This window comes from Erpetoichthys calabaricus, chromosome 8 (genome assembly GCF_900747795.2).
Source record: "Erpetoichthys calabaricus chromosome 8, fErpCal1.3, whole genome shotgun sequence".
NCBI classification, from domain to species: domain Eukaryota; kingdom Metazoa; phylum Chordata; class Cladistia; order Polypteriformes; family Polypteridae; genus Erpetoichthys; species Erpetoichthys calabaricus.
Genome location: NC_041401.2, coordinates 111429832 through 111457704, shown reverse-complemented (window position 1 = coordinate 111457704; position 27873 = coordinate 111429832). Strand labels below are relative to the sequence as shown.

The 27873-nt window shown below is 40.2% G+C and overlaps 1 protein-coding gene and 1 long non-coding RNA gene across 2 annotated transcripts in view; one reads left to right on the top strand and one right to left on the bottom strand.

The window, feature by feature from the left end:
- The window catches only part of LOC114655955 (epidermal differentiation-specific protein-like), a 64913-nt gene extending 51107 nt beyond the window's left edge, over nucleotides 1–13806 (top strand). The window contains exon 2 of the mRNA XM_028807289.2: nucleotides 13709–13806. Coding sequence (XP_028663122.2) covers nucleotides 13709–13797 — 89 coding nt within the window. The 3' untranslated portion in view covers nucleotides 13798–13806. The remainder of the gene's footprint in view (nucleotides 1–13708) is intronic.
- The window catches only part of LOC127528991 (uncharacterized), a 195117-nt gene that overhangs the window by 50368 nt on the left and 116876 nt on the right, over nucleotides 1–27873 (bottom strand). The gene's annotated exons all lie outside the window — the stretch shown is intronic.

The window sequence follows — 27873 nt, the reverse complement described above, 5'->3', positions numbered from 1 at the left end:
CGGTTGTGGCGAGCGCCCTCTTCTACGTGGTGGTGTGCTAGGGAGGCAGCATTAAGAAGAAAGACACCTCACGCCTGGACAAACTGGTGAGGAAGGCAGGCTCTATTGTTGGCATGGAGCTGGACAGTTTGACATCCGTGGCAGAGCGACGGGTGCTCAGCAGCCTCCTATCAATTATGGAAAATCCACTGCATCCACTAAACAGTGTCATCTCTAGACAGAGGAGCAGCTTCAGCGACAGACTTCTGTCACTGTCCTGCTCCACTGACAGACTGAGAAAATCGTTCCTCCCCCAAACTATGCGATTCTTCAATTCCACCCGGGGGGGTAAACGTTAACATTATATAAAGTTATTGTCTGTTTTTTTACCTGCATTATTATCAATCTTTAATTTAATATTGTTTTTTGTATCAGTAAGGTGCTGCTGGAGTATGTGAATTTCCCCTTGGGATTAATAAAGTATCTATCTATCTATCTATCTATCTATCTATCTATCTATCTATCTATCTATCTATCTATCTATCTATCTATCTATCTATCTATCTATCTATCTATCTATCTATCTATCTATCTATCTATCTATCTATCTATCTATCTATCTATCTATCTGTTTTAAATAAATAAAAATAAAATAAATAAATAAAATTTAAATAAATAAATAACAAAATGTTATTTTACCAGAAGTAAACTTTATTGAAATCATGCTTGTGCCTCTGCTAAACTCCTATTGTTTTAATTAATAAGAGGCTGTATACCACGGTGGTCCCCCCTTTCTCTTTTTTTCTCATCTTATTCCTAATTTGCTCAATGGGTTTGGGTAAGAGTATGGATTTTAGTGTTGTTAATGAATACACATTTTAATTGTTTCAGGCTTTTAAGTTTTGTTTTTTTTAGAAAGTTATGTTTGAATGTCATTTAACTTCTGTAATGTATTCACATTGAACAAGTAATGATTAAAATTAAAACCATACACACATTTTAGCTATACAATTAGACTTTAAAGAATAAAATCTTTAATATTCTGCACAACCCCTGATCAAGACTGAATTATCTGTATCATCAATAAGTCTGCATTATCATACTATATATCTGTAATTCAGTTACTTGTATTGTCTGACAACATAATCATTTCCAACTGAAATTAAGGAAATAATCATTTAACTGCGTGCTTAGTAATTTCCATAAAATTTGTATAAATTGTTGCCTTTGATTTCACCAGGAAAACTCAGTGCAAAAATGTATAACTAGTATTCCCTTAAACTTGACTTCTGTTGCTGTTTAGTTGTTTTACTGTAGAAATAAAGAAAGCAACTATGACATTAATGGCTGTCTGAATCATTTTTTTTACCTGGATGGAGTTATTGATGTGCGAATCATCCTGGGATGTATGAACCTGTAATCTGAAGTAAATATTTTCAGACTCAAGAGAAATTGTTTAATGTTCTTCTAAAATAAACTGCCCAGGTGCCAGCTTGTACTCTGTTTCTCCTTAAAAGTTCTACTGTACCCGAGGGACTATTTCACACTGGGATTTCTGTTCACATCGCCATCTGAATTACGTAGAGGATGGGTGTTGGTTGTTGATTATACACTTTACTTTACACTGATGTCTGGAGTATTGTAATGGTTAATGTTTTGACTGAATTGTGTATTACTTACTGTGACCTATAAATTCAATAAAACTAAAAGAAAAGAAGTACATTTCTAGGGAAAGTTAAGGTGGGAGTTTCCTAAAATGTATGTATTAAAAAAAAAAAAAGAAAAATATTAGGGCCCAAACAAAGGAAAACAAACCACTTGATCTGCAGTAATAATCTTTAGATGAATTGTCCTGCTCAGCAATTTTTCCATATTATAATAAAATGTATTTTTATACTACCTTTCACAGACCACACATGACATTATTTACAGAGTAATAATGAATATAATTCAGCATAGAATGCAACAAAAAATCATGTAGCGTCTGGTTAATTCCAAAAAAAAAAAAACCATAGGTCTATATTTTTGTACAGTGGAAGTCACATAAAGTGTTGTTGTACCCATAGGATGTCCCATTTAATGCAAAAAAAGAAATAATATTAGAATGCCTAAAGTAACAAAAATTCAGTTGTAACATTGTGATTACTCGTTCAGTACAGCTCTCCTAATGAAGGTATCATCCCTCTTAGGTAGCCGTCTCCCAAAAGAACCCTCACTTCATGCACTTCTTATATAACAGCTAGGGAGGTAGAGGCGGGTCTCAAAGAGGTATCGCAGAAGTGACGTGATTGGTCCTTGAGGACAACCTCCATCATTTTAAGGGTGATGGTGAGAAATGTATTACTGTCTTTGTGCTACACTGTTCCCCTTATTACTTACTCAACGAGACCATTAGACACTCCTTTAGCCCTCATGTGTGACTGGGGGCATGATGGAACTTTGTATTTGCTATAAAATAAGAACCTAAGAAATCTGCAAAGAAGAGGAGACTGTTCAGTCCATCAGGCTCAATTTGTTTAGATAATAGCAATGCTGTCCCTTTATCTAATCCAGATATTTCTTAAAGGTTGTCAAGGTTTCTGCTTCAACTACATGTCTTGGTTGTTTGTAGTAGATTCCCAAAAGTCTTTGCATAAAGAAGTGCCCCCTCGCTTCAGATTTAAATGCACTTCCCCTATCTTCCACTTGTGTGTACGAGTATGTGATTCACCCTTAAGTTGAAAGAGTTTGTCAGAGCAGGACATGTCCTGAAGTTCTTGGATGCACCTGATTGCTTTCCTCTGCACAGCGTCAAGTGTTGCTATTTCTTTATTGTAGCATGGTGACCACAACTAGACACAATACTCCAGATATGGTCTTACTAGTGCAATGTATAGTTTAAGCCGAATGTCACTTGATTTATATTCAGCAGTTTTTTTTACGATATAACCTAACATTTTATTTGCTTGTTGCTTAGATGATGAAAATGTTGTATCAGTGGTTCTTTCCTTTAGGACAGTATTTCCCGTTTTGTCTTTATAATTGACATTCCTTTTTCCCATGTGTAACACTTTGCACTTTTTTACCTTAAACTGCATTTTTCAATTGTTTGCCCTGTTTTGAAGATTGTCGAAGTCTTCTTGAATTATTTTCACTACCTCTTCAGTGTCTGTCTTTCCTCCAATTCTAATATTCTCTATCCTTTTCACAAGTTTAGTAACTGCATCAAAATCTATGTCATTAATGTAAATCAGAAAAAGTAACAGTCCTAGGACAGACCCAATGAGAAACTCCACTGACAACATCATGCCACGTGGAGCATTCTCATATTATTAGTAGTCTTTGTCTCCTACTGGTAACCAAACTTGAGATCTGATGCCTATAGTTTCTAGTTTTAGAATTAATCTTCTGTGTAGGACTGTATCAAAGACTTTTTGATGGTCTACGTAAATTGTGTTCTATGCTTTGCAACTATTGCAGTTTACTGTTCAAAAATCTAAAAGATTGGTTTGTCAAGATCTTTCTGTCAAAAATTAATGCTGGCTGTTATTTAGAACGTGTAAGAGACGGCCGGCAGCTCAACCTGGCAGGAACACCCCTGAGATGGAAGGATGGGGGAAGGCAGCTACTTGTGGACACTGCATCCCCCAAAACACTAGATTGCAGCTTCCCTGGATTGTAGTGGTGCCCTGGATTCCCGCAGGGCATCCTGGGACTTGGAGTTCGGTTTCTCAGCCCTGCTAGGTACTGTGGGTGCCGCCAGGAGATGCTGCAGGGGGACCTAGGGAGTCATGCTTTCCCGTATAGCCCAGAAGAACTAGTGAGTCATGTGGATGGAAATCCAGAAGTACTTCCGGGCTGAAGAAAACTCAACTTCTCCATCTGACTCGGAAGTGCTCGCAAGTCACATGGATGGAAGGACAGAAGCACTTCCTGGTCAAGGACTATTTAAAGGACTGCTGAAGACCCAGCAGGTGAGCCAGAGTTGGGTGGAGGAGGTCAAAGCTTGCTGGGATTTCTAGATCCTAACAAAAAAAAGAAAATCTGAGACTCATCTCACCAGTTTTAGTGTTGTTGCATTGGTTACTCATGTCATTTAGAACTGACTTTAAAACACTACTAATGTTGTGTAAAGCTAGAAATAATCCAATATTTTGAAGATCCTGTCCTCCTACACTTCAAGTCATAACCTTAGCTATTCTAATGGTAGTTTGTTTATAATTTCAAAAGCCAAGCTTAAAAGAAACAGTGAGGTAGCATTTTGCTGTTATGCACCAAAAATCTATAATACTTCACCAATAGAAATTCATCAGGCTAAAACTGTGGAACATTTTAAAAAACTGCTAAAACACATTACTTTAATTTCACCTTTTTGTAACTACATTTTAGATATACTCATAATAGACTATATAGGCATAAAATTATCCAGCTGTTCAAGGACTTGCAATCTTTACTAATCTTTACTTTTCTGTGCTTTCTTCTGCAGTTCTTCTGTGTTGCCGTTTTTTGTTCCACCACAACCTGATCGAGGCACCATGCAGCCACCTATGATATCTGCATGAAAGCGGATCACCCAACTTGTCGCAAGACACAATGTGTTGAATCCTCTGAGACAAAGACTGGATGCAATGAGGAATAACATAACAGCATTTATGTAAAAAAGAATGCCCAGTGAGGGTTGGACGGTCTTACTTGTCTTGGAACCCCTGTAGATTTTGTCTTTTTTCCAGCTCAACTGGAGTTTTTTGTTATTCCTGTTCTCCCGGCCATCTGATGTTATCACCGGACTTATATTTAGAGACTTACATTATGATATTGTATATAAGGACAGTACCCTTCTACTAATTATACAAAATATCTATGTTTATAAGATTGTACAGATTTTTTCTTTGTTACTTGTTCATTAATATTCTTACCTAATCTTATTTGTTTTTTTATTTTCTTGTGACTTTCTCTTTGACATCTTATAAAGCACTCTGAGCTACATTTTTTGTATGAAAATGTGCTCTGGAAATAAATATTGTTGAAGTACATCTGACTCTTCTAATTTAAAATGTAGGAACTCAGAGTTTGTTTTTACTTCTGCATGGGACATTCCATTTGTTTCTTCCTTTACAAATACTTGAGTAAAATATTTGTTCAGTTCATTTCATATATCTACGGAGCCCCTGAGGGGACATGGTATAATTTGTTTTTCTGGGGATTTTTCTGGTGCGCACCAGATAGTTTCAAGTGTGCACCAGATAGTTTCAAGTGAGCACCAGATACTTTCAAGTGAGCACCAGATAGTTTCAAGTGAGCACCAGATACTTTCAACTGCACAGTAACTGAAAGGGGGATCCATACCTATACATAATTTCTGATGCATATTAGTTCTGTTTTATAGTTGCACTTAGGAAAAATGGAAAATGGAGACTCTTCCTCGAGCTGCCACCTTATCGTGGTGGAGGGGTTTGCATGTCCCAATGATCCTAGGAGCTCTGTTGTCAGGGGCTTTATGCCCCTGGTAGGGTCACACAAGGCAAACTGGTCCTAGGTGAGGGACGAGACAAAGAGCACTTCAGAAAACCTACCATGAAGAATAAAAACTTTTGATGGCGTTTTCCCTTGCCCGGATGGGTCACCGGGGCCCCCCTCTGGAGCCAGGCCTGGAGGTGGGGCTCGATGGCGAGCGCCTAGTGGCCGGGACTGCACCCATGGGGCTCGGCCGGGCACAGCCCGAAGAGGCAACGTGAGTCCCAATTCCCATGGGCTCACCACCTATGGGGAGGACCAAGGAGGCTGGGTGCAGTGTGAGTTGGGTGGTGGCCGAAGGCGGGGACATTGGCGGTTTGGATCCTCGGCTACAGAAGCTGGCTCTTGGAATGTGGAATGCCACCTCTCTGAAGGAGAAGGAGCCTGAGCTAGTGCGCGAAGTTGAGAGGTTCCAGCTAGATATAGTTGGGCTCACCTCGACGCACAGCTTGGACTCTGGAACCAATTTCCTTGAGAGGGGCTAGACTCTCTACCACTTTGGTAGAGTTTCCCCCGGTGAGAGGCGCTGAGCGGGTGTGGGCAAGCTTATTGCCTCCTGACTTGGAGTCTGTTCATTGGGGTTCACCCCAGTAGATGAGAGGGTAGCCTCTCTCCACCTTCAGGTGGGGGGACGGGTCCTAACCGTTGTTTGTGCATATGCGCCGAACAGCAGTCTGGAGTACCCACTCTTTTTGGAGTCCATGGAAGGGTTGCTAGAGGCCACACCTTCTGGAGACTACCTCGTTCTGCTGGGAGACTTCAATGTTCATGTGGGCAATGACAGTGAGACCTGGAAGGGCGTGATTGGGAGGAATGGCCGCCTGATCTAAACCCAAGCGGTGTTTTATTATTGGACTTCTGTGCTTGTCATGGATTGTCCATAACGAACACCATGTTCAAGCATAGGGGTGTCTATATGTGCACCTGGCACCAGGACACCCTAGGCCTCAGTTCAATGATTGACTTTGTGGCCACATGTCTTGGACACTCGGGTGAAGAAAGGGGCGGAGCTATCAACTGATCACCACCTGGTGGTGAGTTGGCTTCGATGGTGGGGGAGGATGCCAGTCAGGCCTGGTAGGCCAAAACGTATTATGAGGGTCTGCTGGGAACATCTGGCAGAGTCTCCTGTCAGAAGTAGCTTCAACTCCCACCTCCAGCAGAACTTTGACCACATCCCAACAGAGGTGGAGGACATTGAGTCCGAATGGGCCATGTTCCGTGCCTCTATTGTTGAGGCAGTTGACCGGAGCTGTGGCTGTAAGGTGCCCGGTGCCTGTCGTGGTGACAATCCCCAAACCCGTTGGTGGACACCGGCGGTGAGGGATGCCGCCAAGCTGAAGAAGGAGTCCTACAGGACCTTTTTGTCCTGTGGGACTCTGGAGGCAGCTAATAGGTACCGGCAGGCCAAGCGGAATGCGACTTCAGTGGTTGCTGAGGCAAAAACTCAGCAGAAGGGAGGAGTTTGGGGAGGCCATGGAGAACGACTTCCGGACGGCTTTGAGGAGATTCTGGTCCACCATCCGGTGTCTCAGGAGGGGGAAGCAGTGCAGTGTCAACACTGTATATGGTGGGGATGGTGCGCTGCTGACCTCAACTCGGGACATTGTTGGTCGGTGGGGGGAGTACTTCAAAGACCTCCTCAATCCCACTAACATGCCTTCAATGAGGAAGCAGAGCCTGGGGAGTCGGAGGTGGGCTCTCCCATCTCTGGGACTGAGGTCACCATTGTGGTCAAAAAACTCCTTGGTGGCAGGGCCCCGGGGCTGGATGAGATACGCCCAGAGTTCCTCAAGGCTCTGGATGTTGTAGGACTGTCTTGGCTGACACATCTCTGCAACATCGCATGGACATCAGGGACAGTGCCTCTGGATTGGCAGACCTGGGTGGTGGTCCCCCTCTTTAAGAAAGGAGACCGGAGGGTGTGTTCCAACTACAGAGGGATCACACTCCTCAGCCTCCCTGGAAAAGTCTATTAAGGGGAGAGAAGGGTCCATCAGATAGTTGAGCCTCGGATTCAGGAGGAATAGTGTGGTTTTCGTCCTGGTCACGGAACAGTGGACTAGCTCTACACCCTTAGCAGGGTCCTGGAGGGGCCCAACCAGTCTACATGTGTTATGTGGACTTGGAAAAGGTGTTCGACCGTGTAGGGGTACTGGACACCCTGAAAAGGGCTGTTCGGTCCCTGTACAACCGGTGCCAGAGCTTGGTCTGCATTGCCAGCAGTAAGTCAAACCCATTTCTGGTGAGAGTTAGACTCCGCCAGGGCTGCCCTTTGTCACCGATTCTAATTCCATAATTTTTATGGACAGAATTTCTAGGTGCAGCCGGGGCGTTGAGGGGGTCCGGATTGGTGGGCTCATGATTGGGTCACTGCTTTTTGCAGATAATGTTGTCCTATTTGCTTCATCAGGCTGTGACCTTCAGCTCTCTCTGGATCGGTTCGCAGCCGAGTGTGAAGCAGCTGGTATGGGAAGCAGCACCTCCAAATCCGAGACCATGGTCCTCAACCGGAAAAGGGTGGAGTGCCCTCTCAGGGTTGGGGGCAAGATCCTGCCCCAAGTGGAGGAGTTCAAGTACAGTATCTCGGGGTATTGTTCACGAGTGAGGGAAGAATGGAGCAGGAGATCGACAGGCAGATCGGTGCGGCGTCCGCAGTAATGTGGGCTCTGCATCGGTCTGTCGCGGTGAAAAAGGAGCTGAGCCGTAAGGCAAAGCTCTTAATTTACCAGTCGATCTATGTTCCTACCCTCACCTATGGTCATGGCTGAAATGAGTTTCCTCCACAGGGTGTCTGGGCTTTTCCTTAAAGATAGGGTGAGAAGCTCAGTCATCTGGGAGGGGCTCAGAGTAGAGCTGCTGCTCCTCTGCATCGAGAGGAGTCAGATGAGGTGGCTCGGGCATCTGATCAGGATGCCTCCCGGACGCCTCCCTGGTGAGGTGTTCCGGGCTCATCTAACCAGGAGGAGGGACTATGTCTCTTGGCTGGCCTGGGAACGCCTCGGAATTCCCCTGGATGAGCTTATAGAAGTGGACGGGGAGAGGGAAGTCTGGGCATCTCTGCTCAAGCTGCTGCTCCCGCGACCCGATCTCGGATAAGCGGAAGAGGATGGATGGATGGATGGATGGATGGATGGATGGATGGATGGATGGATGGATGGATGGATGGATGGATGGATGGATGGATGGATGGAAATTGGAGACTTTATAGAAGTATTCTTTCAGCTTGATCTTAAACACAAATATAAAGCTTTTGTTCTTGCAGTTTGTCATGGATACATTATTACTGAAAGACATTTAAAACATATATTGAAGTCTAAAAAATGGTTTGCATGTGAAGAAGGAAGATTTTTGTCTGATATTGAAGGTACTAGATGGGTTTTTCCTAAGTGCAACAATAAAACTTAACTAATATTCATCAAAAATTATGTATAGGTAGCCCCTTTTCAGTTACTGTGCGGTTAAAAGTATCTGGTGGGCACTTGTTACTATCTGGTGCGCATTTGAAACTATCTGGTGCGTACTTGATACTATGTGGTGCTCACTTGAAACTATCTGGTGCGCACTTTAAACTATCTGGTGCACACTAGAAAAATCCCCAGAAAAAAAATTACACAATGTCCCCTCGGGGGCTCCGTATATTTCCTTTTCATTTTCAATTACTACTCATTTTGTGTTCCTGAGATTTCTTAAATTCTCTTTTATCATTTTTTTTTACTGTAGTACTAGGGTGTTTTACTGCATTAGCCATTATGAATGTAGTGAGAAGTCAAGCAAAATCACACCTTTTATTGGCTAACTAAAAAGATTACAATATGCAAGCTTTCAAGGCAACTGAGTTGTAATTACAACTAATTACAACTAATGTTGTAATATTTTTAGTTAGCCAATAAAAGGTGTAATTTTGCTTGACTTCTCATCTTTTTACTGGAATAGTACTCAAAAAAATTACTTGTTTTATAGTTCAGTAGAAATTTTTTGTTTCAATTTCTCCTTTGACCTTTTTAAATGCCTCTTTGATCTCTTGATATGCTGGCTGGTATTTCTCAGAATTATCTATTTTATAATTTTCCTTTACAGTTCTTGAAAAAGAATTGTGATCCTGTTAGTTTTACAAGATCAAAGCAGGTTGATTATGGGCAGACAATCGCTATCCAACATAGTGCTGTGTGATCAACATAATATTTTTGTCATCTGATTCCTCTGATGTATTGCTATCTCTAGATAAAGAAAAGGAATATGCCCTTTAACATTTCTAAATTTTACTACAATATATTCTACTATACCCTCTCTCGTTCTTCATTTCTCCTGTGTGATTGGAGAAAGCTCATTTAAATATGACTGTGAAGGCTGATTTAAACTTCTTTGTTGAGCCTACGGTGTACCTGCACTGAAGGCCATGTAGCCTATGACGTAACTACACCATAGCCTGACGCTTATATCCTCAAAAAGTTGAGTGTGCAGACCCAATGTAGACCCCAGTGACTTTAATTGTTTGGTTTGGTAACTAGGTACTTCCTGAAATGTACTTGTTTTCATCTTTCATTATTCTAAAGTAAACATGGAGCAGATCAAAAAAAGGTTTGTTGAATACGTTAGAACATATACACATGTACAGTATATGATACCTCATCACTACATTACAAAGACAATCAGATGACAACCAAGTGGTGGCATGAAATATTCGCAAACATCAGTTTTGAATTCAGTGAATGTATGAAAAAGGAGAAAACTGTGAAGAACAGATACATTCACCTATGGACAAAAATGGATCATTCGCATTTGTAGTGTGCTAAAAACACCACCAACTCGCGTTCAGACATGTATGTGCAGCGCGACACAGAAGAATAAACTGCTTTCAAAAGCATAGCCTGCAGCGTAGACGTGATGCAGAAGTATAAATCAGCATTTAGGAAGACAGCTTAATAGAAAACTGTGTTTAGCTCACAAAATTTTGCATATTCTATTGATACTTCAATATCAATAAAGGGAAAATAATAATGATAAAAGATAATCTGAGGTTTTGAAATTAAACAAAACTGTTATCAGTCAATAAATGTTCAGGATACTACAGTAAGGGCGGCACGGTGGCGCAGTGGGTAGCGCTGCTGCCTCGCAGTTGGGAGACCTGGGGACCCGGGTTCGCTTCCCGGGTCCTCCCTGTGTGGAGTTTGCATGTTCTCCTCGTGTCTGCGTGGGTTTCCTCCAGGCGCTCCGGTTTCCTCCCACAGTCCAAAGACATGCAGGTTAGGTGGATTGGCAATTCTAAATTGGCCGTAGTGTGTGCTTGGCGTGTGGGTGTGTTTGTGTGTGTCCTGCGGTGGGTTGGCACCCTGCCCAGGATTGGTTCCCTGCCTTGTGCCCTGTGTTGGCTGGGATTGGCTCCAGCAGACCCCCGTGACCCTGTGTTCGGATTCAGCGGGTTGGAAAATGGATGGATGGATGGATACTACAGTACAATATCAGACAGGTGCACACTGTAGTCTAGAAATGATGTATTCCTAATTACTGGTCATTGTCAATTCCTTAGCAGCAGCATTCTGGTGTTGTCTAATACCTTGAAGTTGGAAAGCTTTATAAAAGTGCATTACAGTAATTAATTTCAGAGGTGCTTAAAATAGGAAGCTATCTGAAAACGAGAGGAAGAAAGATCCATAGTAATGTTCTAGAAGTAGTAAAGACAATTCAATGGGTGCGGAGATGTTAGTTTCTGCAATAAACACATATTTGCTTGAATATCACTACAACTATAGTGACTGTAGATAACAGAAAAAGGTTGCTGGAATTAAGATCCTTAAGGAAACAGGCAAGCTTTTCAAATTAAACCGAAGGCTATTTTTTACTGTAACATAATATGCTCAATATCTCCATGATCCACTTGCGTGTAGCCGGTGACTATCTCTGCAGCATGGGGCATAATTAAGGAAGTAGTTCTGGAAGGAGTGCCAGTCGGTTGGTGAATTTTCTTGAGCACAAATCCTCACGAGGTGTGAAAAAGCAAACCAAGACTGGAGTGTGGAGACCAAGCAACTACCAGATGTGGGATTAAAACCCACACTTGGCAGTTTAAGTCAGACAGGAGTGCTACAGTATGCACTGCACCACTGTTTCAGAAGAAAGTGATAGGAAAACAGAGAAGAAAAGATAACAACTACACAAATTATGGCTTTAAACTTTTGCACAGGGATAATGGCATAGTGGAGATTGTTTAGTTACAGGTTTATATTTGTAGGTAGTTTATACATACTTTGTTTTTTTTTTGTGAGTAATTCGGGTTCCCTCCATATTCTGAATACATGTGTGTTTTGCAAGTCTAAACTGGACTGGTGAGAGTTTATCTGTTTATATGAATATGTTTTGCATTGGATTTGATTTAAGTAATCATGAGATGAAAAAACTAAATAGCTCATAAGAAATATTGTTATGAATTTAAAATTGCATTAAAATTCTTTTTCTTAATTTATACTAAGATTACACAATGCAAAACAATGAGCTATCGGTAACAATACAAAATAATGATGCAATGACTGGTAAATATGTCCTCATCACATTAATAAATTGTAAAATAGTACATAAAACAATTAATTAATGGTCAGAAAGATAACTTAAAATTAAAGCTAACAGAGAAATGATAGGTGCCAAATCTAACATTACGGAGTGTTTTTACACTTTTCAAGGCTTACGGATATGCATCTTTGAGAAGTGCCTTTGTATTCATGCCAATAAAATAAGCAGCTCTTCATAAAAAAGGCACTACAGAGAGCTCTCGGTATTCAATGCTACTAACGTCAAAAAGAAGGCAAATCGCAGTTCTAACCATGAACAAAATCATTGTCTATGAGCACCAAAACTTCAAGGGGATCAGCAGGGAGTTCACCAAAACTGTTCCAAGTCTCATTCATGAAAACTTCAATGACTGCATTTTATCCTTAATGGTAATTGGTGCCCCTTGGGTAGCTTATGAGCATCCTAACTTCAAAGGCCGGCAGTTTGTCTACGAGGAAGGGCAGTATGCCAATGTTGAATGGAATGATGCATTTACTTTCCTGAAAATCATCACTGACAACCCTGACAGCCCTTTGATCTCTTTATATGAACATTTTAATTACAGTGAAAGAAGGAAAGATGTCACTGTTGAAACGAACCTCACTTTTACTGACTTCAATGACAATGCCTCATCCCATATTGTGCATTGGGGAGTCTGGAACCTGTATGAAAATGTAGATTGTGGAGGCCAGCAACTCATTGCTCGAGCAGGGGAAAAGGTGACAAACTACGGTGATCTTGGCTTCAACGATCAGCACTGTACTCTTTGTCTGCTGAAATATGGTTCCCCTACTTTGAAAGCCAAAATTCAGTGGAATAAAATGACCAAGGAGTCAGAGAGGAATGTGAAGACTGATGAGCTGGTCGGAGTAAACCGGTCTGACACTGAGCAGTCTTTTTTTTTCACTGCCAACTTCTTCTTCTTCTTTCGGCTGCTCTCATTAGGGGTTGCCACAGTACATCATCTTCTTCCATATCTTTCTGTCCTCTGCATCTTGTTCTGTTATACCCATCATCTGCATGTCCTCTCTAACCACATCCATAAACCTTCTCTTAGGCCTTCCTCTTTTCCTCTTGCCTGGCAACTCTATCCTTAATATCCTTCTCCCAATATACTCAGCATCTCTCCTCTGCACATGTCGAAACCAACACAATCTCGCCTCTCTGACTTTGTCTCTCAACCGTCCAACTTGAGCTGACCCTCTAATGTACTCATTTCTAATCCTGTCCATCCTTGTCAGACCCAATGCAAATGTTAGCATCTTGAACTCTGCCACCTGCAGCTCTGTCTCCTGCTTTCTGGTCAGTGCCACCGTCTCCAACCCATATAACATAGCTGGTCTCACTACCGTCCTGTAGACCTTCCCTTTCACTCTTGCTGATACCCGTTTGTCACAAATCACTCCTGACACTCTTCTCCATCCACTCCATCCTGCCTGCACTCTCTTTTTCATCTCTCTTCCACAATCCCCATTACCACTGCCACTAAAGAATGTAAAAGGAATGAATACCAGCATGTCGGCTTCCAACACCTCCACTGTTGATAAAGGGAAAACCAAAACTACAGCTAAAAGAGAGAAGACAGAACTCAACCTACCTGTCATAATCTAGCCACATACAGAATTGACTGTTCATGTCATGAGAAAAGAAATGTCTGTAAGGGTGCCGGTAGAGTTTACTGTCACTCGAGGTAGTAACACTAAAATAGAATACGGGGAATACCGGTGCAGCTCGGGGAGCTCAGTGCATGCTGAATATTCGTCTAAACAGCTGAAATGAAATAGAGAAAGGAAGATAAGAAAATGCTAATCATATTTGTGTATTAAATTTTTAAAGCCATTTAAAGGGTGAATAATTGAAATGTAAACTGGGGTTTGTTTTTACTATTTTCACTGAATGTAGTTGAAAATCTTGAAATGATATGTGCCTGCAGAATTAATAAAATCTGAAAATAATCAAATTGTTGTGTTTCTGCTATTGTCTGTGTAAACGATTACTTTCAGAATTGGGCCAGTATATTCTGTAATAGTTTTGAAAGGGTTATAAATTACATGTAAAGGTAACATGAAAGCAACTTCTGCATCTTCATAAGTTGCTCTCATACTGTATGTTTTCATTTGTAATGACGACTCTTTTGAATTCAGGTTAGTCCTCAGTATTCTCACTTTAATTTAAAATGCTTGCTTCATTGCCCTGGGTGGGCAGAGCAATGCAAAGGGCAGCAGTACCACCTCATGGCGCTTGTGTCCTGGTTTACTACTCACCTGCAGAACTTTTTACATGGAGTTTGTATATTTTCCTCATGTTGATGTGCATTGCACATTCTAAGAACAGTTAATTTGAAAGGGAAATATAATTTGGTTTGAGTTGTGTGCTTGTGTGTGTGTGTGTGCATATTCCAAAATGAAATGGAAATAAAACTGTCCATTTCTGTTTGTGTAAGTTTGCCGATAATTACTGATTTGCCAGCTAAATGCAAAATAAAATAGCTGAAGTTGGTTATACAGTGCTTTTAAAAGTATTTGCCTGGGTCAGTTTTCTGCATTATTATATGTTCTCAAAGACAAGGAACCAAGAGTGGCATGGTGGCACAGTGGCAGTGCTGCTGCCTCACAGTAAGGAGACCAGGGTTTGCATCCTGGGCCCCCCAACCCCCCCCCCCCCCCCCCCCCCCCCCGCATGGAATTTGCATGTTTTCCCTGTGTCTGCATGGGTTTGCTCCAGTTTTCTACCACTGTCGAGAGACATGCAGGTTAGGTGAATTGAAAACACTAAATGAGCCCTAGTGTGTGCTTGATGTGTGGGAGTGTGTGTTTGACCTGTGATGGACTGGCACCCCATCCTGGGCTTGTTCCTTCCTTATGTTTTAGGATAGACCGCACCCTCATGACCGTGGTCTGGATTAAGCAGGTTAGAAAATGAGATGATAAAGAAGGAACCAAAATTTAACATTGAATAAATGGACTGTATTGATCAAGAAATACATCGCAAGGATTAGAGGTGCATGGGAGAAATTCTGGGAGTCGTCCACAACTCTAACTTCTAAAAGAATCTCATTGACATTGAAGGGAAAAGTTTATGAAAATTGTATGAGGTGTAATACGTTCTATTGGACATAAATGTGGCCTATGAAAGCAGAACATGAAGTAAAAAGAATGGGACTCACCCAAAAGAATGCCCAAGACCACAGAGAGTGGAGGAAAAAAATTTCAGGAAGCAATCATCTCATCTGTTTAAAAATAGAAAATGGCCATTAAATCTGTGATGAACAGGATGATGATATTCACAGAGGATAAACAAAAACTGTTCTTTTCACTATCTCCAATGCTATTTGCAATTGCTATCAAATATTCAGTTCTTTATCTACAGCAAAACACAGAAATAAAGGGAATATGAGGCAAGGAATGGAGCAAAAAATATCTTGCTTTGTTCATCACTAACCCAAAAGTATCACTGCTGATGTTAACAAATGTACTACAGGTAAATGACTTATAAGATCTCTTGATTTAAAATTAACCTTTGCCCTACACACTTTTGCATATAATAGTAAATTAGACAGTATCTAGGAGTTACAATTATAATGGAGCTTAAAGAACTTTTCAGACTAAATTTTGACAGTTTGATGGAATGCACTGCAGAAGATGCCAACAGATAGTCAATTCTTCACTTCTCTGTAGCAGGCAGAGCTAATATAGATAAAAAGAATATCATCCCAAAATTTGTGTTTCTGTCTCAGAGTATAGCTATAATTATTTTCATTTTTATGGAAGAAAAAAAGACAACATATTAAAACATCAGCATTACAAAGATGAAAAGAAGAAGGGTGTATGATGTTGCTTTTCTTTCAAGTATACTATTGGGTTGCAAATATTCATAATTAGACACCATGGGAAGAGGAAGACAGCACTGAATATGCACCTGCCTGACTGGATCTGGAAAGAAACTCTTGTAAGAAGTCCTCACTGTAGGCTCTGCTCTGTGCTCCAGTCATGAGTAATTTTCGCCACTATGCCAGTAATCAGTTTGTTCTTCACTCACTCATTCTGTAACTTATTTAGAAGACGCTTTAAAGAAAACACACTGCTGTGTCTTTGAAGCCCTCATCAGCTATACAGTAGTTAAGACATTAGACTTCTCATCTTTATATTGGTAATGTGTCTAGTGAAATGATATTTAAAATAATCTAAAAATAGAAAAAAATCTAATTGTCTTTATGTGGAAAATCCAGATTTCTTTGGTATGTGGCAAGATATTATTAATGTTATTGTACCATAAATAAACTTGGTTGAGCTCATGCTTGTGTCTCTGCTAAATTCCTATTGTTTTAATTAATAAGAGGCTATGTAAAACGGTGGGCCTTCCTTTCTCTTTTTATCTCATCTTATTTCAAATTTGTTCAATTGGTTTGGGTAAGAGTACAAATATGAGTGTTGTTTATGATTAAACAGTTTAATTGTTTCCGACTTTTAAAATCTTGTAAGTTTTTTTTGGAAACTTATGTTTGAATGTCATTTAATGTCTGTAATGTATTCACATGCAACAAGTAAAGATTAAAATTTAAACCATACACACATTCTAGCTATACAATTAGACTTTAAAGAATAAAATCTTTAATATTTTACACAACCCGTGACCAAGACTGAATTATCTGCACTATCAATAAGTCTGCATTACCATGCTGTATATCTGTAATTCAGTTACTTGTATTGTCTGACATACAGTACATAATCATTTGCAACTGAAATTAAGGAAATAATAATTTACCTGCATGCTTAGCAGTTTCCCTAAAATAGGTATACATTGTTGCTTGTAATTTCACCTTGAAAACTCAAAAACACATAACTTGTATTCCTTTAAACTTGACTTCTGATGCTTTTCAGTCATTTTATTGTAGAAACAAGGAAAGTAACTATGACATTAATGGCTGTCTGAATCATTTTTTTTATCTGGATGGAGTTATTCATGTGTGAATCACCCTGGGATGTATGAACAGGTAATCTGAAGTAAATGCTTTCAGAATTAACAGAAATTGTTTAATGTTCTTCTAATAGAAATTTCCCAGGGCTCTGCCTGTAGTCTGTTTCTCCTTGAAAGTTCTACTATACCTGAGGGACTTTTTCACACTGGGATTTCTGTTCACATCAAACTCTAAATCACGTAGGGGGTGGGTGTTGGTTGTTGATTATGATTTACTGCACTTTAATTTACACTAATGTCAGGAGTATTGTAATGGTCAATATGTTGATTGAATTGTGTTTTACTTACTGTAGTGTGACCAATAAATTCAATAAAACTAAAAGAAAAGAAGTAAATATCTAGGGAAAGTTAACCTGGGAGTTTCCTAATATGTATGTATTGAAAAAATAAAAATGAAAAATATTAGGACCCAAACAAATGAAAACAAACCATTTGTGCTGCAGTAATATAATCACTAGATGCATTGTCCTCTTCAGCATATTTCCATAATGCAATAAAATGTACTTTTTATATCGCACCCTTCAAAGACCACGCATGACATTATTTACAGAGTAATAATGAATATAATTCAGCATGGTTTCTGGTAAATTACAAAAAAAAAACATAAAAAAATAGGTCTATATTTTTGTACAGTGGAAACCCAGCCACAGGGGATGCACAAACCAGTGTGTTTCTTCATGCTGGTCCCAAGCCCGGATAAATGGGGAGGGTTATGTCAGGAAGGGCATCCGGTGTAAAATGTTTCCAAGTCAATATGCAGACAACAATACAAATTTCCATACCAGATTGGTCGAGCCCTGGGTTAACAACAACCACCACCAGTGCTGTTAGCCAACAGGGTGCTTGCAGAAACTGGGCTACTGTTGGCCAAAGAAGAAAAAGGAGAAGAAGAGGGGTGTGACATGTCTGGAGGCAGGAGGAGAGGAGGAAAGTAAAGAGAGTGGAACTGAGAGTAGGAACTTTGAATGTATGACAGGTAAGGGGAGAGAGTTAGCAGATATGATGGAGAGAAGGAAGGTTGATATATTGTGCATGCTAGAGACTAAATGGAAGGGAGTAAGGCCAGGTTGATCAGAGATGGATTCAAATTGTTCTATCATGGTGTGGATGGGAGGAGAAATTGGGTAGGGGTTATTCTTAAGGAACAGTATGTCAAGAGTGTTTTGGAGGTGAAAAGAGTGTTAGACAGAGTAATGACTATGAAGCTGGAAATTGGAGGTATGATGATGAATGTTGTTAGTGCATATGCACCGCAAGTTGGGTGTGCAATGGATAAGAAAGAAGATTTTTGGAATGAGTTGGATGAAGTGATGAACAGTGTACCCAAGAGACAGAAAGTGGTGATTGGAGCGGATTTCAATGGGCATGTTGGTGAAGCTTCGGTGGGCTGGCGCCCTGCCCGGGGTTTGTTTCCCACCTTGCGCCCTGTGTTGGCTGGGATTGGCTCCAGCAGACCCACGTGACCCTGTAGTTAGGATATAGCGGGTTGGATAATAGATGGATGGATGTTGGTGAAGGGAATAGTGGAGACGAGGAGGTGATGGGTAGGTATGGTGTCAAGGAGTGGAATGAAGAAGGTCAGAGGATAGTGGATTTTGCCAAAAAGATGGACATGGCTGTGGTGAATACGTATTTTAAGAAGTTGGAGGAACATAGTTACATACAAGAGTGGAGGAAGATGCACACAGGTAGATTACTTCCTATGCAGAAGAGTCAATCTGAAGGAGATTGAAGACTGCAAAGTGGTGGCAGGGGAAAGTGTAGTTAGGCAGCATAGAATGGTGGTCTGTAGGATGACGTTGCAATGCATGATGAAGAGAGTGAGGGCAGAACCAAGGATCAAATGGTGGAAACTGAAAAAGGAAGACTGCAAGGTTGAGTTTAGGGAGGAGGTAAAACAGGCACTGGGTGGTAGTGAAGAGTTACCAAACAGTTGGGAAACTACAGCAGAAGCAGTAAAGGTGACAGCAAGAAGGGTGCTTGGCGTGACATCTGGACAGAGGAAGGAGGAAAAGGAAACCTGGTGGTGGAATGGGGAAGTACAGGAGAGTATACAGAGGAAGAGGATGGCAAAGAAGAAGTGGGATAGTGAGAGATGCAGAAAGTAGGCAAGAGTACAAGGAGATAAGGCACAAGGTGAAGAGAGAGGTGGCAAAGGCTAAAGAAAAGGCATATGATGAGTTATATGAAAGGTTGGACACTAATTGGCTAGACAGAGGGACTGAGCTGGGAAAGATGTGCAGCAGGTTAGGGTGATGAAGGATTAAGATGGAAACATACTCACAAGCGAGGAGAGTGTGTTGAGCAGATGGAAAGAGTACTTTGAGAGGTTAATGAATGAAGAGAATGAGAGAGAGAAGAAGTTGGATGATGTGGAGATAGTGAATCAGGAAGTGCAATGGATTAGCAAAGAGGAAGTAAGGACAGCTATGAAGAGGATGTAAAATGGAAAGGTTGTTGATCCAGATGACATTCCTATGGAAGCATGGAGGTGTTTAGGAGAGATGGCAGTGGAGTTTTTAACCAGATTGTTTAATGGATTCTTGGAAAGTGAGAGGATGCCTGAGGAGTGGAGAAGAAGTGTACTGATGCTGATATTTAAGAATAAGGGGGATGTGCAGGACTGTAATAACTACAGGGGGATAAAATTGATGAGCCACAGCATGAAGTTATGGGAAAGAGCAGTGGAAGCTAGGTTAAGAAGTGAGGTGATGATTAGTTAGCAGCAGTATGGTTTCATGCCAAGAAAGAGCACCACAGATGCGTTGTTTGCTCTGAAGATGTTGATGGAGAAGTATAGAGAAGACCAGAAGGAGCTGCATTGCGTCTTTATGGACCTAGAGGAAGCATATGACAGGGTGCCTCGAGAGGAGCTGTGTTATTGTATAAAGAAGTCGGGAGTGGCAGAGAAGTACGTAAAGGTTGTACAGAATATGTACAAGAGAAATGTGACCGTGGTAAGGTCTGTGGTAGGAGTGACAGATGCATTCAAGGTGGAGGTGGGATTACATCAAGGATTGGCTTTGAGCCCTTTCTTATTTGCAATGGTGATGGACAAGTTGACAGATGAGATTAGACAGGAGTCCCCGTGGACTATAATGTTTGCTGATGACATTGTGATCTGTAGTGATAGTAGGGAAAAGGTTGAGGGGACCCTGGAGTGGTGGAGATATGCTCTAGAGAGGAGAGGAATAAAGGTCAGTAGGAACAAGACAGAATACATGTGTGTAAATGAGAGGGAGGTCAGTGGAATGGTGAGGATGCAAGGAGTAGAGCTGGCAAAGGTGGATGAGTTTAAATACTTGGGATCAACAGTACAGAGTAATGGGGATTGTGCAAGAGAGATTAAAAAGAGAGTGCAGGCAGGGTGGAATGGGTGGAGAAGAATGACAGGAGTAATTTGTGACAGATGGGTATCAGCAAGAGTGAAAGGGAAGGTCTACAGGACGGTAGTGAGAACAGCTATGTTATATGGGTTGGAGACGGTGGCACTGACCAGAAAGCAGGAGACAGAGCTGCAGGTGGCAGAGTTCAAAATGCTAACATTTGCATTGGGTCTGACAAGGATGGATAGGATTAGAAATGAGTACATTAGAGGGTCAGCTCAAGTTGGATGGTGTAGGCTTGACACAGAAGTATAAATCAGTGTTTAGAAAGACAGCATAATTTAAAACTGTGTTCAGCTCACAAAATTATGCATATTCTATTGATACTTCAAGATCAATAAAGGGAAGATAATAATGATAACAGATAATGTGGAGTTTTGGTCAAAAAATGTTGAAGATACTAGTGTACAATATCAGACAGGTAGACACTGTAGTCTAGAGATGATGTATTCCTAATTACTGGTCATTGTCAATTCCTTAGTAGCAGCATTCTGATGTTGTTTAATACCTTGAAGTAGGAAAACTTTATAAAAGTGCATTGCAGTAATCCATTTCAGAGGTGCTTAAAATAGGAAGAAATTTGTAAATAAGAGGAAGAAACGTCCATGGTAATGTTCTAGAAGTAGAAAAGACAATTCAATGGGTATGGCAATGTTATTTTCTAAACACATATTTGCTTGAAAATCACTACAACTATAGTGACTGTAAATGACAAAAAATGGTTTCAGGAATTAAGATCCTTAAGGAAAAAGGCAAGCTTTTCAAATTAAACCGAATGCTATTTTTAACTGTAACACAATAAACTCAATATCTGCATGATCCACTTGCATGAGGCCAGTGACTATCTCTGCAGCACGGGGCATAATTCAGGAAGTAGTACTATAAGGAGTACCAGTCCATTGGTGAATATTCGTGAGCACAAACCCTTGCAGGGTGTAACAAAGTAACAAAGAGTGCGGAGATCAAGCAACTACCAGATGTGGGATTAAGTCATCCACTGTTTCAGATGAAAGTGATAGGAAAAGAGAGAAGGAAAGATAAGAACTACATGAATTATGAGTTTTGGCTTTAAATATTTGTATAGGGATAATGGAATGGGGGCGGCACGGTGGCGCAGTGGGTAGCGCTGCTGCCTCGCAGTTGGGAGACCTGGGGACCCGGGTTTGCTTCCCGGGTCCTCCCTGCATGGAGTTTGCATGTTCTCCCCGTGTCTGCGTGGGTTTCCTCCGGGTGCTTCGTTTTCCTCCCACAGTCCAAAGACATGCAGGTTAGGTGGATTGGTGATTCTAAATTGGCCCTAGTGTGTGCTTGGTGTGTGGGTGTGTTTATGTGTGTCCTGCGGTGGGTTGGCACCCTGCCCAGGATTGGTTCCTGCCTTGTGCCCTGTGTTGGCTGGGATTGGCTCCAGCAGACCCCCGTGACCCTGTGTTCGGATTCAGCGGGTTGGAAAATGGATGGATGGATGGATTAAGCTAATAAATTGTAAAATAGTACATAAAGCAAATTAGGTAATAGTCAGAAAGATAACATAAAATTAAAGCTAACAGAGAAAAATCTAAACAAAGGTAGGTGCCAAACCTAACAGTTACAGGGTGTCTCAGCTTCAGCGACAGACTTCTGTCATTGTCCTGCTCCACTGACAGACTGAGGAGATCGTTCCTCCCCCACACTGGGGGGGGGGGGGGGTGTGTAAATGTTAACATCATACAATGTGGTGGTCTGTTATACCTGCCTCGCACTCTCCACCTTGGTTTCTTTAACTAGCACTGCATTTTTATCACTCTTTAATTAATATTGTTTTTATCAGTATGCTGCTGCTGGAGTATGTGAATTTCCCCTTGGGGATTAATAAAGTATCTATCTATCTATCTATCTATCTATCTATCTATCTATCTATCTATCTATCTATCTATCTATCTATCTATCTATCTATCTATCTATCTATCTATCTATCTATCTATCTATCTATCTATCTATCTATCTATCTATCTATCTATCTATCTATCTATCTGCCTTGCATGTATCTTTGAGGAGTGCCTTTGGACTCATGTCTATAAAATAAGCAGTTCGTCATTAAAAGGGCACTACAGAGAGCTCTGGGTATTCATTGCTACTGACTTCAATAAGAAGGCAAATCGAAGTTCTAACCATGAACAAAATCATCGTCTACGAGCATCAAAACTTCAAGGGGATGAGCAGGAAGTTCACCAAAACTGTTCCAAGTCTAATTGATGAAAACTTCAATGACTGCATTTCATCCTTAATGGTAATTGGTGCCCCTTGGGTAGCTTATGAGCATCCTAACTTCAAAGGCCGGCAGTTTGTGTACGAGGAAGGGCAGTATGGCACTGTTGAAGGGAATGATGTATTTTCTTCCCTGCAAATCATCACTGACAACCTTGACGACCCTTTGATCTCTTTATATGACAATGCTAATTACGGTGGAAGAAAGAAAGATGTCGCTATTGAAACGAACCTCATCTTTTCTGACTTCAATGACACTGCCTCGGCCCATATTGTCCACAGAGGAGTCTGGGTCCTGTATGAACATGGAGACTGTGGAGGCCGGCAACTCATTGCTCGAGCAGGGGAAAAGGTGGCAAAGTATGGTGATCTCGGTTTCAATGATCAGCTCTCCTTAGTTCGTCCACTGAAGTATGATTCCCCTACTGTGAAAGGAAAATTCAGTGGGAGAAAATGGTCAAGGAGTCGGAGAAGAATGTGAAGATCGACGAGTTGGTCGGAGTAAACCCATTTGACACTGAGCAGTCCTTTTCTTCCACTGCCACCAAAGAATATGAAACCTATGTCAACCAGAGCATCTTCTTCAGCAAATCCACCACAATTACTGTTGGAACTAAATTAACTCTTGATATCGTGCCTGGTGTAGGAATGGAGACCAGCATGTCGGCTTCCAACACCTTCAGTGTTGAAAAAGGGAAAACCGAATCTTCAACTTCAAGAGACTGAATTCAACCTACCTGTCAAAATCCCTCTACAAACAGAATTGACAGTTAATGTAATGAGAAAAGAAATGTCTGTGAGGGTGCCAGTAGAGTTTACTGTCACTTGAGGAAGTAATACTAACAAAGGATATGGGGAATACCGGTGCAGCTCGGGGAGCTCAGTGCATGCTGAATATTCATCTAAACATGTGTAATGAAATAGAGAAACAAAGATAAGAAAATGCTAATCATATTTGGCCAATAATTGAAATGTAAACTGGGGTTTGTTTTTAGTTTTTTTACTAACCTCTCCCAGTAGTTAGTACTGCAGAATCAATAAAATCTGAAAATAATTTAATTGTGTTTCTGCTATTTTTTGTGTTAAAGGTTACTTTAAGAATTGGGCCTACATATTCTGTATTAGTTTTTAATGGGGTGTAATTAATTACATATAAAAGTAACATGAACGCTACTTCTACATCTTCATAAGTTGCTGTGTTTTCATTTGTAATGACAGCTCTTTTGAATTGAGGTTAGTCCTCAGTATTCAGACTTTCATTTAGAACTCTTGCTTCTTTGGCCTGGGTGGGCACAGCAATGCAAAGGGCAGCAGTACCACCTCATGGTGCTTGTGTCCTGGTTTACTACTCACCTGCAGAACTTTTAAATGGAGTTTGTATGTTTTCCTCATGTTGATGTGCATTGCATATTCTAAAAACATACAATTAATTTGAAAGGCATACAGTATATAATTTGGCTTTGAGGTGTGTGTTTGTGTATGTGTGTGTGCGCATATTCTAAAATGAAAAGGAGATAAAAATGTCCATTTCTGTCTGTCAGATTTTGTCAACTATTACTGATTTACCAACTAAATGCAAAAAAAACGCAGATATTGGTTATACAGAGCTTTAAAAAGTATTTGCCTGAGTCCGTTTTCTGCATTTTTATATGTTCTCAAAGAGAAGGAACAAAGGGCAACATGGTATCACAGTGGCAGTGCTGCTGCCTCACAATAGGGATACCAGGGTTTGCATCCTGGGTCCCCCCTGCATGGTGTTTGCATGTTTTCTCCGTGTATCCATGGATTTGCTCCAGTTTTCTACCACTGTCCAGGGACATGCAGGTTAGGTGAATTGAAAACATTAAAATAACCCTAGTGTATGCTTGGTGTGTGGAAGTGTGTGTTTGCCCTGCGAAGGACTGGCACTCCATCCTGGGCTCATTCCTGCCTTACATGCTGGGATAGGCTCCAGTGCGCCCTTATGACCGTGGTCTGGATTAAGCAGGTTAGAAAATGAAGTGAAAAAAAGGGACCAAAATCTAACTCTAATGATCAAGAAATACATCGTTTTGATTCTTTCATAAATAAGTGAAGAAAGTTTTACAATACCAGATTTCTGATGTGAAAATTTTAAGGTATTCTTAGTTCACAATACTGTTCACAGACCTTTAACAGCAATAAGTTTCCATCCATCTTTTTAATCCAGTTATCCAGGACAGGTTTACAGGGAAGCTGAAGCCCATCCCAGCAAGCACAGGGCATAAGGCAGTTAAAATCCCTGGAGAGGGCATCAACCCCTCATAAGGTGAACACACACAGACACAGCAACGTTAATTCACCCAAACAGCATGTCTATGAACTGGTGTTGATGGCAAAAATGAAGAGGAATTAAAGGGGAAAATACTGAATATTTCATAATATTCACAGTTGCATAACTGTAATAGCAAGGGTTAGAGGTGCATGAGAGAAATTCACGGAGTTGTCCACAATTCTAACTTCTAAAGGAATCTCATTGATACTGAAGTGAAAAGTTTATGAAAATTGAATTAGGGTAGTTGGTTCTATTGGACATAAATGTGGCCTATGAAAGCAGAACATGAAGTAAAACTGGAAAGAACAAAGACTAGAGTGTCACTGAGTTAGAAGAAGATGAATACTGAATTTATTGAAAGACTTGATGAAGAGGCAGTAGGTGTTGTGCTGAGGAGAAACCAACCATCCTAGTTTGGGCAGGTGGACTGCAAGCCAGAGGATAACTGAGTGAAATGGTGCACCAACATGGAGGTGGAAGCGATGAGGCCCAGACAGAGGTTGAAGAAGACCTTGCTGGAGGATGTATCAGAAGATATGAAAAGAATGGGACTCACCCAAAAGAATGCCCAGGACCACAGAGAGTGGAGGAAAAAAATTTTAAGAAGCAATTACCTCACCTGTTTAAAAATGGAAAATGGCCATTAAATCTCTGATGATTATGATGATGATATTCACAGAGGATAAAAAACTGTTGTGTCCACTATCTCCAATGCTATTTGCAATTGTTATCAAATATTCAGTTCTTTATCTACAGCAAAACAAAGAAATAAAGGGAATTTTAAGGGAAGGAATGGAACAATTTAATATCTCGCTTTGTAGGCATTATGATTCTGTTCATCAGTAACCCAAAAGTATCATTGCTGATCTTAAGAAATGTACTAAATGACTTTTATTAGATCTCTAGATTTAAAATCAACCTTTGCCCGTAATACATTTGCTTGTAATAGTATATTAGACAGTGTCTGGCAGTTACAATTATAATGGAGCTTAAAGAACTTTTCAGACTAAATTTTGACAGTTTGATGGCACACACTACACAAAATGCCAACAAATAGTTAACACTTCACCTCTCTTTAGCAGGCAGAGCTAATACAGTTAAAAAGAATATCATCCTAAAATTTGTATTTCCATCTCAGAGTATTGCTATAATTATTTTCACTTTTATGGAAGGAAAAAAGATCAGATATGAAAACATCAACATTACAAAGATCAAAAGAAGAAGGTTGTATGACGTTGCTTTTCTTTCAGGTACACTACTGGGTTGTAAATATTCATAACTTGAGACCACGGAAAGAGGAAGACAACACTGAATATGCACCTGCCTGACTGGATCTGGAAAGAAACTCTTGTAAGAAGTCCTCACTGTAGGCTCTGCTCTGTGCTCCAGTCATGAGTAATTTTCGCCACTATGCCGCTGATCAGTTTGTTCTTCACTCACTCACTCAGTAACTTATGTAGAAGACACTTTAAGGAAAACACACTGCTGTGTCTTTGAACCCCTTGTCTGCTACACAGTAGTTAAGACATTAGACTTCTCATCTTTATATTGTCTAGTGAAATTATATTTTATATAATCTAAAAGTAGAGAAAATATAATTGTTTTTATGTGGAAATTGCAGATTTCTTTAGAATTTAACAAGATATTATTAATGTTATTTTACCACAAGTAAACTTTATTGGTCCCCCCTTTCTCTTTTTTTCTCATCTTATTCCTAATTTGCTCAATGGATTTGGGTAAGAGTATGGATTTTAGTGTTGCTTATGATTACACATTTTAATTGTTTCAGGCTTTTAAGTTTTTTTTTAGAAAGTTATGTTTGAATGTCATTTAACTTCTGTAATGTATTCACACAGAACAAGTAAAGATTAAAATTAAAACCACACACACATTCTAGGTATACAATTAGACTTTAAAGAATGAAATCTTTAATATTCTGCACACCCCCTGACCAAGACTGACTTATCCGCACCATCAATAAGGCTGCATTATCATACTGTACATCTGTATTTCAGTTGTGGTCTTGTATTGTCTGACAACATAATCATTTCCAACTCAATTTAAGGAAATAATCATTTAACTGCGTGCTTTGCAATTTCCCTAAAATAGGTATACACTGTTGCTTGTAATTTCACCTTGAAAACTCAGTGCAAAAACACATAAATTATATTCCTTTAAACTTGACTTCTGATGCTGTTTAGTCATTTTATTGTAGAAATAAGGAAAGCAACTATGACATTAATGGCTGTCTGAATCGTTTTTTTTTTTATCTGGGTGGAGTTATTCAGGTGCGAATAACCCTGGGATGTATGAACAGGTAATCTGAAGTACTGTAATTACTTTCAGAATGTGCAAAAATTGTTTAATGTTCTTCTAAAATAAACTGCCCACGTCTTTGCTTGTAGTCTGTTTCTCCTTGAAAGTTCTACTGTACCCGAGGGACTTTTTCACACTGGGATTTCTGTTCACATCGCTCTCTGAATTACGTAGGGGATGGGTGTTGGTTGTTGATTATGATTTACTACACTTTAATTTATACAGTGATGTCTGGAGTATTGTAATGGTCAATATTTTGATTGAACTGAGTTTTAGTTACTGTAGTGTGACCAATAAATTCAATAAAACTAAAAGAAAAGAAGTAAATATCTAGGGAAAGTTAACCTGGGAGTTTCCTAAAATGTATGTATTAAAAAAATAAAAATGAAAAATATTAGGACCTATGCAAAGGAAAATAAACCACTTGATCTGCAGTAATAATCATTAAATGCATTGTCCTGCTCAGCAACTTTCCATATTACAATAAAAATGTATTTTATAGCACCTTTCAAAGACCACACATCATATTATTTACAAAGTAATAAAGAATATAATTCAGCATGGCATGTAACAAAAAATCATTTATCTTCTGGTAAATTACCAAAAAAAATACTTCATAGGTTTATATCTTTTTACAGT